This window comes from Carassius auratus, unplaced genomic scaffold, assembly GCF_003368295.1.
Source record: "Carassius auratus strain Wakin unplaced genomic scaffold, ASM336829v1 scaf_tig00007913, whole genome shotgun sequence".
Taxonomy (NCBI): domain Eukaryota; kingdom Metazoa; phylum Chordata; class Actinopteri; order Cypriniformes; family Cyprinidae; genus Carassius; species Carassius auratus.
In genome coordinates this window covers 1-13712 of record NW_020523889.1, presented here as the reverse complement: position 1 = coordinate 13712, position 13712 = coordinate 1, and the positions used below count along the sequence as shown (strand labels likewise).

Here is a 13712-nt window from a genome sequence, read left to right as displayed (position 1 = left end):
AAGCATCCGCTGACACTTTACAGTCTCTATTCGCGTCATAGATGGCAAGAACAGGGGGGATGACAGTACGTCTTTCAGAGCCTGGAACGCATTGGCTTGTTCAATGCCCCAAATCCAACAGTTCTTTTTCGACAGCAGGTCACGGAGAGCTTTGTCTTTATCCGCCAGTCGGGGAATAAACTTCCCAAGCTGATTTACCATCGCCAGGAAGCTTCGCAATTGACTCACATTTGAGGGCTCCGACATGTCCCTGATGGCTGCTGTTTTCATGGGGTCTGGGCTAATGCCATCACCAAAATAATGTGCCCTAAAAAGTGTACTGTCCGCTTTGACAACTCACACTTCTCGACATTAAGGGTCATGCCTGCCTTTGCATTTTCCTCAGTACTGCATGCAAATGGGTGTCATGCCTCCCTTGTTCTTCCCCACACCCATCCACAAAAGCTCCACCCCCTCACACAAGAGCTCCACCCCCACTCACAAGAGCGCATCCTCTTCCTCTTCATCTCAGAGAGACAGTCGACAGGTAAAACTGACTTACTTTTGAAACAGAAGCCGTTTCCACAGCAGGAACTTTACCCAGGAACTAGGGACTTTGGGCCGGTACTCTGTGTATTTCCACCGCAGGAACCAGGAACTAAATAAAGTTCAGGGTAAAAAAATGCTCCTCAGAAAATCCCTGCTGGCGAGATTCTTTTCAAAGTTCCGGAACTTTCGGGGCCGGAACATGGGCGCTAAACATCCTGATTAGTTGAGTTCACGCAGCATTGTGATTTCAACCACCATTTATTCTGATCATTTTCAAAATATTATTATTATGTTATTGTGTCATGAAATGTAATTTTAAAAGTATTTCAGGCGAGGGTGTAGTTGTTTAAAACTGAAATCTGTGTTTTATTTATAATGACATAGCGCCTATTTAAAAATGTTTTGCTGATTTCGGAGACGGTGAGCTCCACACGATCAGTGGGAGCTCAGTCCTCATGTATCCGTCGAGAGCAGCCTCACCTCGATTTGTCCTTCTGATATGTGCTGCTGGCTCTGATGTATCTTCAGTGGTTAAACTTATTTATTATAAAAAATATTATTTGTTTTGGGTAAATCTAACAGGTTATCTTTGGTCAAATTAAATTTATCTATATGTTAAAATGAAAATAAAATTCCTGGGGAAAAAAGTTCTTGGTACAATTGTTCCGGGTAGGGCTGCACGATGTGTCGTTTAAGCATCGATATCGCGATTCCACGATAGTCACATCGCAGGATGTGCGATGTAGGCTGTTGTAGTTTATCCGTTATTCATTAACTGTACGGGCCAGCTGCTTCCCGGCCCTTGACGAATGTGATTCACGGATTAATTGCAAAGCTTAACCATCAGAGAGTGAAAGTTTATCATTGACAGGACTGAAAACCACATGCAAGTTTAACAAGGCAGAGAGAGAGAGGGAGCGCGAGAGAGACAGAGACAGAGACAGAGAGAGAGCGCGCGAGAGAGAGAGAGAGAGAGCGTGTGCGCGTGAGAGAGAGACAGAGAGAGAGAGAGCCATCTTCAAACAGCACGAGCGCTGTCTTGCTCTCTCCCTCGCGCATATTAATCAATTGACACAATGGTGTCATTGTTTAAATCATTTAAAATGAGAATGTAAGTGTGCTCACCCCTTTTTTGTTTGTAAGAAAAAATATCGCAATATATATCGCAGAAAAATAAAATATCGCAATGTCATTTTTTCCCAATATCGTGCAGCCATAGTTCCGGGTAATTTTGGTGGAAACGCTGCACTAGAAAGGAAAAGTTGTGGTTGTGTGGAAGTGCATGCACACATTTTCAGAGTGGTTAAAAAATAATTTGGTAACACTTTAAAATAAGGAACACATGTTTACTATTAACAACGACTTTTCCCTCAAGAAACTCCTAATTTGCTGCTTATTAATAGTTAGTAAGGTAGTTGTTAGCACTTTATGGTAAACTTTGGGGAAGTCATGGCCTAATGGTTAGAGATTCGGACTCATAATCCAAAGGTTGCGAGTTCAAGGCAGGAAATGTAGGGGGGGTGAATGTACAGCAGGGATCCTCAAATCTGGCCCACGAGATCCACTTTCCTGCAGAGTTTAGCTTTAACCCTAATCAAACACATCCGAGCTTGCTAATCTATGGCTTCAGGGTCATTAGACAATCACAAGTAGATGAGTTTGATCAGAGTTGGAGCTAAACTCTGCAGTGCATTGGCCCTCCAGGACAAGGTGCTTCCCTTGTGCCGAAGCATAAATGGCTGCCCACTACTCTGGGTGTGTGTTCACGGTGTGTATGTGTGTTCACTGCTGTTTGTGTGTACTTTAAATGGGTTAAATGCAGAGCACGAATTCCAAGTATGGTCACCTAACTTGGTTGTATGTCAAGTCACTTTCACTTAACACTTTAGAACCTATTATTAACAACAACTACCTACTGTTAACAGCAACTTTTCACTCAATAAACTCCTAATTTGTTGCTCATTAATAGTGAGTAAGGTAGTTGTTAGGTTTAGTTGTTGGGTAGGATTAGCGATGAAGTATAAGGTCATGTAGAAATTACTACTGCTTAATTACTACTAATAAATGGCTAATATTCTATTAATATGCATGCTAATAAGTAACTAGTTAAGGGAACCTAAAATAAAGTGTTACCCACTTTATTTTAAGAACCAATTCTCAATATTAAGTAGTTTCTTATTAGCATTCATATTACTAGCGTATTGGCTGTTTTATTAGTATTTGTGCAGCACATATTATTTGGGGTGCACGATAAATGTTGGCAAATAATTAATTATGTTCATTTTCAGCGTGGATTTGTGCAGCTTCTCAGTTAACAACAGCTCTGTGTAGTAACCGCTGCTCTATGTGAAATCACACACGTGATGGAATTTACCGCTGATTACTTTACTGACAAGATGCACATTTATTATTGGCCAAAATTTATTGTGCACCGCTACATATTATTGACTTATTTTGCATGACCATATTCTAGATCACTGACTACACCTAAACTTAACAACTACCTACCTAACTAACCATTAATAAGCAGCAAATTAGGAATTTGTTCAGGGAAAATCTAAATTAATCTTAATAAATATGTGTTCATTCTTTTGTGTTGCCATATTTTTCATATTCATTTTGTCCATGAGGATTATAAAATGCATCAAAGAAGAGTTATAAGCTGTGAAATCAAACCAACAAGATCCAAGAAGAATCAGGACATACAAAACGCTAGTTACATATGTTACTGTGGTTCTGTGAATTCTGGATGACTGCCAGAGGCAGTGTAAACACTATGGATTATCGCAGCACCAGCTAGATAGGTGGAGAAAATATACCAACAAAGTCACATGGTGTGACGTATGCTGAGCCCTGGAGGTTATAGGCTACAGTAGAACAGCAATCTTATTTATGAACTGAGGAAGAAGAACCTTTGGAAGAAAAGAAGGATTGGGTCGTAGAACCCATAGAACCCATAGAACCACCCCAGAGTCATCTGGTAACCAGCGCAAGCAACGTTCTCTAACAGACAGTGCATGCAACTCACTGACTCATTTCGCAGTAGCAATAGCTAACAAAAAAGAAGTCTTCAAGGACACCTATTTAATGTCAATGCTTTGCAAGGGCTCGAATTGGGGTGAGCACAGGAATGCAAGCACGAGTGAAAAATCCCACACAGGGAAATGAGGATTCCGAGCAGGGTTCAGACGGTGTGCTCCCTTCAGAAAACAGCAGACAAGACTGTGACAGCCAAAAGAAGACCCACCAACTGGAACATGATATGCAGAAATCGCAGCAACATATACTTTCAACGTGGAAGCTCCTTTTTTCTTCCTCCAGTAAACGTTGAAGAAAGCTTAAGATACTCGGAATGTCACATGCTGCAGGATCAAACCCCTGTTCCTCACACCATGCAGAAAAAAGCTTCCAACAGGAGGCATAAATCTGTGGTGTGGAAGAAGCCCTAGCATAAGAGATGGTGTGAATAACAGCAGTATCACAATGCTAGGGGAAGGATTTAGCCAAATGGCCAGACCCAAAGCTGCAGATGAGCCGGGTCCGGGTGCCAAACACTACCCTTCAGCTGGGAGAGGAGGTCCTTCCTGGGAGGAAGCTTCCATGGATTTCCTGTCAGAAGTCTCAGCACCAAAGGAAACCATGGTCTGGCTGGCCACTGTGGTGCCACAAGTAATACTCTGTGCTTGCACAGCGAGATCCTGTGCAACATCTCCCATAACAGAGGTGGAAATGCATATAGCAGGCAGTCCCGCCATTCGTGAGACAATGCATCCTGGCCCAGTGGACAGGACACCTCTGTCATTGTGAACCATAATCGGCAGTGGGTGGTCCTCTCTGAAGCAAAAAGATCCACCTCCTCTCTCCCAAACTGTAGCCAGATCTCCTGCACTACAACTGGATGAAGCCTCAATTCTCCTGGATGTACTTGATTCTGGGAAAGAGCATCCGCTGTCTGGTTGCACACTCCTGGTATATGAGCTGCCCTCAGTGAAGCTAGTCGTGGCTGACACCATGTCAGGATCTCGTGAGTCAACCGTAGAGACTTGCGGTGTCTTGTGCCACCCTGGTGGTTCAGATGTAACATGGTTGAGGTATTGTCGGACCGAACGAGAACATGGTGGCCTGCCAGAACTGGCATGAAGTACTTTAGGGCCAAGAACACTGCCCTTAGTTCAAGCAGGTTGATATGCTCTGTGGCCTGGATCAGTGTCCAGTGCCCACAAATACCCCTCCGATTCCACGTTGCCCCCCATCCTGTGAGGGAAGCATCTGTCGTGACCAACTCCCGACGAGAGGGAACAGCACCCAGGGGCACCCAGGGGTCTCCACCGCCTCAACGCACATATGCAACGGTGAGAAATTACAACCATTCAAAGACGATGCCTGGTGGGATCTAGCCGTAACCTGTTGTTCCACAACTGGAGTGGTCTGAGTTGGAGTATACCCAAGGGGATCACCACTGTAGCTGCTGTTAACATCCCTATCAGTCGTAAGACCACTTTGTACTGTTAAGACCCCCCCTCGGGCGAAAGTTAGCCTAAAGTTGCAGAATGTTCATCACACGTTCCTGAGACAGGGAGACAGAGATTAGACAGGAATTCAGGGTCATTCCTATGAACGTAGTGGTCTGTGATGGGACCAGATTGCTCTTTTTCTCGTTCACAGAAAACACCAGCTTCTGCACATGTCTCAAAAGCATTGTGGAGTCTTGTACAGCCTGTTGATGTGTTGGGGCACAGAGAAGCCAGTCGTCCAAATAAGGAAGAATGCGCATAACTCTCATCTAAAGAGGAGACAGAGCTGCACTCACACACCTTGTGAAGACGCGAGGAGCAAGGGAAAGGCCGAAGGGTAGCACTTTGAACTGGTAAGCTTGGTTCAGAAAACTGAAACGCAGAAACTTTCTGTGATGTATAGCAATTGAGATGTGAAAGTATGCATCTTTCAGATCGACACTTATGAACCAATCGTCTGCAGTCACAGACCGAAGAACATAGGCCTTGCACAGCATTCAAAAAGGAAGGACCTTCAGGAACAAATTCAGAAGCCTCAAATCGAAAATTGGGCAGAAGCCACCGTCCTTCTTCGGATCAAGAAAATATGTTGAATAGAACTTGTTTACCTGAACGAGAAGATTAACTTTTTCTATGGATCCCTTCTCTAACATTGAACAAATTTCCAGAGAGACCCTCTGCGCGAACCGTGTCTCTGACAACTGTAGGAACAATTCTTGAAAATCTGGGAGGCCGAAACGTAGCTCCGGTGTGACATAATGATATCGGGTCTGAACCGCTGACATCCTAAATGCAGGATTGCACTGCACCTGTGTCAGTTGATGAGTGGCTTCAGACAGCTTTACCCTCTTCTCCAACAGTTCCGGACCATTTGGACCAAAAAGATGCCCGGGAACAAATGGAAGATCTCTCAAGGTCTTCTTACAGTCCTCCGGCAGTTGTGCTTGGGCAAGCCACACTTGGCATCGGGCTGCCAGAAGCATGGTTGTAAGACTACCCAGCTCGTGGGTCACAAGACCTGTTGTGAGCAGAGCAGTTTGCAGAAATGATGAAACAGAGGGATCCGCATTTGCAGGTTCCAGCGTACTGGTGGCTACCAGAAGTAACTGGCAGATTGTGTTTTATGCTCGAGTAATGTAGGCAACAGACTCATATGCCTTTTTTAGCATGGAATCTGTACAACCGCATTGCGAACTGGGACATTGCACATTTCCTCGTAGTGCCTCATCAGGGGACACCACCAAAGCTCCCACGGGCTGCTCTATTTCCAGCGCATGACCCACTCTGATAGCATCTGCTTCAGCAATAGATGCTAGCGTTCGAGCAATCTTTGAGTGTCGCTTAGGCGGACCAGAACCAGTGAGAGCATTAGAGAATTCAGTCACAAAATCCTTACATGGTGGCATGGTAAAAGAAGTTGCAGCTGTGGCCTGTCTGAAAAACACATTTGTTTGGGCAGATTGTACAGGCGACTCATCAATTCCTAGACGAGCAACTGCCATTCGAAGCACAGCCAAAGTTTCATCGGAGGAGGACTGGGTTTGTCCAGATGACTGAACTGACTCCCCACTATACCCCTCTGCCGCTGGTTGACCAGTGAAGACAGTCTGAGGTGATGGTTGTCCAGGAACATCCATAATATCCCCATGATTATGAAAACAGGAATCTGAAGCACTTGTAGAAAGTACATCAAACTCTGAATGATGAGAAAAATAAGGGGAATCAAAAGACTGTTCCCTGGCTCCTTGGTTCTGAACATTCTCATCCTTCTCCGTCATCTTTACAGGTGTAGCAGATGTGACAGGCTGAAGCGAGTGAAGCAAGCGTTTCAGCTCTGCCATCTCTGAAGAAAGCGCCGATACAGTCATAGACAGTGAACCTTTCTCAACATGTGACTGTACATCACCTCGCGATTTGGCCTTCTTAGACGGGAGGGGAGCACCAGCTGCCGCCGACGCCCTGCGTTTCCAACTGCGCGAAGGGGCTACATCTAACTGCCGAGTTTCACCGTTGCATTAGGGTCTAACTCGGCAAGACGGAGCTGCCGTTCCGACATAGGCAAAAGGCTGCAGTACATGCATGGGTCCATGAGAGCCTCTTGCAGATGTTGAATACCTAAACACAATGGACAGATCTTCTTCAGGGAGAAGATGATTAGGGCAAAGCTTGCAAGCCAGTGGGAAACCAGTGGCGATCGAGCTGTGAGCCATAGTTACTCGCTAATAACACCCACGGATAGCACCGTTAAGGTAAAGTTAAGCGGGATGAAAAAATAATGCAAATAAAATAAAACAATTACCCCGGGTGAACCGACAGGTAATACCACAAATATCTCACGAAAAAGATAAAAAAGAGTCTAAAATGTCCGGCGGATTGAACCGAGGAACAAACACTCCGAGTAGATCAATTGAGACCGTTAACTAGGTGCGGGAAAAAAACACAAGCCACCGGATTGCACCGAGAGGCACAAGTGTTATCGATGAAGTAATATAACTCAACAAGTGCTGTAATTTAATCCAAATCCTTGGAACAGCTTGTGAGGACGAATCTAGTTGCTCAGTAAGCTGCACTTGACAGCGCGTATAGTCAATCAATACAACCTATCTCAACCAGGCGAGAAAGCGAAAGAGGAAGATTGCTGAGCTACTGTAGCCTATAACCTCCAGGGCTAGCTAGCTAGCTAGATAGATAGCTAGATAGATAGACAGACAGACAGACAGACAGACAGACAGACAGACAGACAGACAGACAGACAGATAGATAGATAGATAGATAGATAGATAGACAAATACAGATAGAGAGACAAACAGATATACAGACAGATAGAAATAGACAGACAAACAAATAGATATAGACAGACAAATATAGACAGATGGACGGACAGAAAGATAGAGAGATAAATAGACAGACAGAATGTAGTATTTGTATTTGGTGTATAAAGTAGTGTTAAGTATTCAATAAGCAGTAGGTTACTACTGCATTCAGTTTCAGGACCATGTGATGGTGCAGAGACTGAGTGATAGTCACATTCCTCTAAGTTGACCTGGTTGATCAAAGCAAGGCATAATCATACAGTGTGACGATCCACAGCCAATTACAGCTAAGAACTACCCACTTTGGAAATAAGGGACTGTTGGACATGAGCAACACCCACCCACAGTTGTTACGAGGCGAGGCAGCTAAATCAATGGAAGTACTATAATAGACTAACATTCAACAAAGTGTGAGCTTATTTAAATAATGACACTACACTCTCCACAAAAAATACACGCACTACTGAAGAAATGAATACATATTTTTGTATAGACTTTGTGGTTTCTTTCTGTCCAAGCAGGGATTATCTCACATATCTTAAAGCCAATAAAGTGAAGTGTATACATACATTGTTTTTGTTTTGTTTTAATTAAAAGTTTAAGACCTAAATAAATGAATAGTACTTATGTACTGATATGTTTATGATGATGATGCCCTGTCTGTAGCCTAATAAGAGCTAGCCAACATCTTGAAATCACATAACCAGCTTCATAATGCACAATTTATTATATCTCACTCCCCTATTATCCAGTATTTTTGCTAACAGAATAGCATATTTAATAATTAGTTTTGAATTGATATAAATATTGACAGCTACAAAATGTAACCCAGCTCACGTGAGAGCTTCACTCGCACTGACTGATCAATACAGATGGATGCTGATTAATACACTTCAGCAAGGGACAAATTACCCTCACCTCTTGGTCTGCTATTACCATGGTGACAGTGGGAGCAGAATGTTTAGTTGTCATTAATGATTAACGTTAACCAATTAGCCATCAAGTTCATATTAGTAAACTGAAGTGAAGTTTATGTATACAAAAATCTGTGTATAAATCAAGTGTAAGTATACTTATTTGTTTGACATTTGGATCAGTTAGCCGAAAACTTCTTCACAGAAACTAATGTGGCTACTACAGCACTTCATTGTGTATATTAATTTATTCATATTCATACTGTTTTCATCTAAATTTCCTCCCTTTGTAGGAGTCGGATAGTTGGGAAATCATCGAGGGGCTAAGGATCGGGCAAACGCATGTTCAGAGGCCGGAGAAACATGAAGGTTTCATGCTGAAGAAGAGGAAATGGCCTCTAAAGGGCTGGCACAAGGTTTGAAATGACTTCCACCAGCTGGTTTCCACTGTTCAGGCTGCTTTCAGAACTGTTTTTGGAGCTTGACAGCTGATAAACCAACTGCAAACCAGCTTTGCTAGGCTTGGAGACCAGCTTAAAGTCCAACCATTTTATTTGGTTTGATCTGGGTGCTAATAAACAATGTTTTACTTGTATTTCATGCTTTATTCCTTAATGTATTTACATTTAATATTAATTACATAAATGCTATTTTCTCTCTCTCTCTTCTCTTCTATACAGCGATTTTTCATTTTAGACAATGGGATCCTGAAGTACTCCAAATCTCCTGTAGATGTGAGTTGCTTTCAAATGGCTTTCTGAAGAGTGCTTCCAGCGCTGCTCTGTGAATAATAATGATGAGTTGTGTAGGTTGGTCAGAGAGAGACGGTGAGCTGTGATTGGCTGTCTGCTCTCGCTGTAGCGTGACTCAGATGAGCTCAGACTCAGGAGCAGAAACATCACTGAGCACTGACGCAACAAGGACAGAGTGAATGTGTGTGTGTGTGTGTGTGTGGAAACACACCTTTTACTTAGAAATGCACATTAAAGAGAAAGTTCACCCAAAAAGTAACATTTCTGTCTTCATTTATTCACCCTCAAGTTGTTCCAATCAGTTGTTTCATGCTATGAAAGTCAGTGAGGACAAACAACTGTGTGTTTTCCAACATTCTTCAAAATATATTCTTTTATGTTCAGCAGGAGAGAAAAATGTCCTCATTGAGCAGAACCTGGGGATGAAACTATGATATTGTGTGTTTGTTCGTTTCAGATTCAGAAAGGAAAGCTTCATGGCAGTATAGATGTGGGTCTGTCTGTGATGTCCATCAAGAAAAGAGCTCGCCGCATAGATCTGGACACAGAAGAGCACATTTATCATCTGAAGGTCTGTGATCTGCTTGATCTGTTTGTGCATTCGTTGAAATAAGAGTGCAGCGTTTCTTCATCTTCAGGCATTTTTATGTCTCAGGGGTTTATTTTCATTTCTTTTTAATCTTTTTGTTATTTAAAGGTCACATTACATCTGTCTTGGAAACTCTTTTCATGTCTCCATCAGTTTGTTTTTGATGCATGCTGTGAACTGGCTGTCACCTAACTCTGTCTCTGTCTATCTGTTTCTCCTTGAAGGTGAAGTCTCCAGATGTTTTTGACATCTGGGTGTGCAAGCTGCGTCACCATCGTTTGTTCCGTCAGAACGAGATTGTTCGCTCTCCTCGTGATGCTACGTTACGGACCTTCCCTCCGTCGGCCAGCGCAGAGTCACCCCAGAACACCTCTTCCAGCGCACACCAAAACAAGGTCATTCCTGACTCCTGTTTGTGTTCATGTTGTTGTCTGTAGTTATTAAAAATTAATTCAAATTCAGCTTATTGTGCACAAGCTAGCTCCATTCTGGCATGTAACAGCCATTTTTCAACCTCCAGTTTCCAATGGAAGCATTATGGGTCGCAAATGCAGTTTCATGTTGACCATAACAACAACAACAACAACATAATCAAGGTCAAGCTTCTTTCAGACAGCTGTGTAAATGTGTGTGTGTGTGTGCCCTTTCAGCAGGGTAAACCCAGTACTCTGCCCTGGCAGCTGCCGGCGTCCTGTAGTAATGGACAGAGTAAAGTGGCAGCCTGGTTACAGGAGTCTGAGGAGATGGACAAGTGTTCAGAAGGTAAGCCTGTAAATAATTTTGATCCAAAATACAGCAAAAGTGGTAATATTGTATACTATTTAAAATAACTGCTTTATATTTGAATATATTTTTAAATGTAATTTATTTATGTGATTTCAAAGCTGAATTTTCAGCATCATTACTCCAGTCTTCAGTGTCACATGATCCTTCAGAAATCATTCTAATGGACTGATTTGCTGCTTGAAAAAAAACATTTATTATTATAATTATTCTGAATAATAATATTTAAAACAGTTGAGTACATTTTTGTCAGCATTCTGTGATGAAAAGAAAGATCCAAAGATCGAGCATTTAACTGAAATTAAAAGCTTTTGTAACATTATACACTAAACCATTCAAAAGTTTGGAGGCAGTATATACAGGTCAGATAATTAGAATATCATCAAAAAGTTTATTTATTTCACTAATTCCATTCAAAAAGTGAAACTTGTGTATTATATTCTTTCATTACATACAGACTGATATATTACAAATGTTTATTTCTTTCTTCATTTTGATGATTATAACTGACAACTAAGGAAAATCCCAAATTCAGTATCTCAGGAAATTATAATATTACTTAAGACCAATACAAAGAAAGGATTTTTAGAAATCTTGGTGAACTGAAAAGTATAAAAATGAAAAGTATGAGCATGTACAGCACTCAATATTTAGTTGTGGCTCCTTTTGCCTGAATTACTGCAGCAATGTGGCGTGGCATGGAGTCGATCAGTCTGTGGCACTGCTCAGGTGTTATGAGAGCACAGGTTGCTCTGATAGTGGCCTTCAGCTCTTCTACATTGTTGGGTCTGGCATATCGCATCTTCCTCTTTACAATACCCTATGGGGTTAAGGTCAGGCGAGTTTGCTGGCCGATTAAGAACAGGGATGCCATGGTCCTTAAGAACCAGGCGCTGTTAGCTTTATCACTGTGTGCAGGTGCCAAGTCCTGTTGGAAAATGAAATCTGCATCTCCAAAAGTTTGTCAGCAGTTTGTCGTTTTGTCAGCAGCAGGAAGCATGAAGTGCTCTAAAACTTCCTGGTATACGGCTGTGTTGACCTTGGAACACAGTGGACCAACACCAGCAGATGACATGGCACCCCAAACCATCACTGAATGTAGAAACTTTACACTGGACCTCAAGCAATGTGGATTGTGTGCCTCTCCTCTCTTCCCCCAGACTCTGAGATCCTGATATCCACAGGAAATGCAAAATTTACTTTAATCAGAGAACATAACTTTGGACCACTCAGCAGCAGTCCAGTCCTTTTTGAAGCGAGACACTTCTGGCACTGTCTGTTGTTCAAGAATGGCCCGACACAAAAAATGAGAAGCTGAAACCCATGTCTTGCATACATCTGTGCGTATTGGTTCTTGAAGCACTGACTCCAGCTGCAGTCCACTCTTTGTGAATCTCCCCCACATTTGTGAATGGGTTTTGTTTCACAATGTAAAACTTGTACACTTTTTTCTACCACATCTTTTCCTTCCCTTCAGCTCTCTATTAATGTGCTTGAACACAGAGCTCTGTGAACAGCCAGCCTTTTTTGCAATGACCTTTTGTGTCATTGGTCGTCTTTTGGACAACTGTCAAGTCAGCAGTCTTCCCCATGATTGTGAAGCCTACAGAACTAGACTGAGAGACCATTTAAAGGCATTTGCAGGTGTTTTGAGTTAATTAACTGATTAGAGTGCGGCACCAGGTGTCTTCAATATTGATCCTTTTCACAATATTCTAATTTTCTGAGATACTGAATTTGGGATTTTCCTTAGTTGTCAGTTATAATCATTAAAATTAAAAGAAATAAACATTTGAAATATATCAGTCTGTGTGTAATGAATGAATATAATACACAAGTTTCACTTTTTGAATGGAATTAGTGTAAAATTTTCAACTTTTATTATATTTATTATATGACCAGCACCTGTATATATATATATATATATATATATATATATATATATATATATAATATATATATATAATATATATATATAATATATATATATATATATATATATATATATAAACCACTCTTCTGTGTGCTTGGGGTCATTGTCCTGTTGGAAAGTAAACAGTCTACAGTTCTGAATGCTCTAGAAGGGTTTTCATGAAGGCTATCTTAACATTTTTGTGTGCCGAGATTTTTTTCTACTCTGACGAGTCCCTCAATACCTGCCACTGAAAAAAAAAAGGGAAAAAAGTTGTATATAGCAGTTTAACATTAGGGTATGAATACTTTCTATAGGCCCTGTAAAAATTTAAATAGAAAGCAGTTATTTTAAATTGAACAAATATTTCACAATATTACTGCTTTTGCTGTATTTTGGATCAAATAAATGCAGCCTTGGTGAGCAGAAAAGACTTCTTCATTAAACATGAAAAATCTTACTGTTCAAAAACGGACTGGTTGTGTGTGTGTGTGTGTGTGTGTGTGAATGTGTGTGTGTGTGTGTGTGTATATATTATTACGGACTTGTATTAAAAAAAAAACTACATTTGAGTCTCATACAAACCTATAGAAGTCGACGTGTATTTGTATTTCAGAACTTGCCTACTGCCAGTCTAGTCTTTTAGAATTGAGTCAACTGCTGCAAAGTCTGGAGATCTTACATAGGACACAGTCAGCCCCCAACTTCACCGACATGCAGGTATATCCACACACACACACACACACGCACGCACGCACGCACGCACGCAGCAATTTCTAGGTGTCTAGTTTATTTGTACAGATTGTGTTGCAGACAGATTGTGTTTCTCCTTGCTGCGCTTACACTGCAAACCTAATTCACAGGTTCTGGCACCTGTCTGATGTTTTGTCTGTTTACATTCACATGT

At 41.7% G+C, this 13712-nt stretch overlaps 1 protein-coding gene across 1 annotated transcript; it reads left to right on the top strand.

Moving 5' to 3' along the window:
- The first annotated feature begins 406 nt into the window (after nt 1-406).
- On the top strand, nt 407-13626 carry LOC113071719 (oxysterol-binding protein-related protein 6-like). The gene is made up of 7 exons (XM_026245006.1): nt 407-526; nt 9063-9185; nt 9450-9503; nt 9979-10092; nt 10335-10505; nt 10764-10872; nt 13422-13626. The coding sequence occupies exons 1-7, from the start codon at nt 407-409 to the stop codon at nt 13583-13585; spliced, it is 855 nt and encodes a 284-aa protein (XP_026100791.1). The 3' UTR covers nt 13586-13626.
- The last annotated feature ends 86 nt before the right edge of the window (nt 13627-13712 follow it).

What these genes read in the sequence shown, in the direction of transcription:
- LOC113071719 (XM_026245006.1), top strand. Translation starts at nt 407, where the DNA reads ATGCCTCCCTTGTTCTTCCCCACACCCATCCACAAAAGCTCCACCCCC. An exon ending in ACTCCAAATCTCCTGTAGAT is followed by an intron (nt 9,504 to 9,978) that starts GTGAGTTGCTTT and finishes TGTTCGTTTCAG; the next exon opens with ATTCAGAAAGGAAAGCTTCA. An exon ending in AGCACATTTATCATCTGAAG is followed by an intron (nt 10,093 to 10,334) that starts GTCTGTGATCTG and finishes TTCTCCTTGAAG; the next exon opens with GTGAAGTCTCCAGATGTTTT.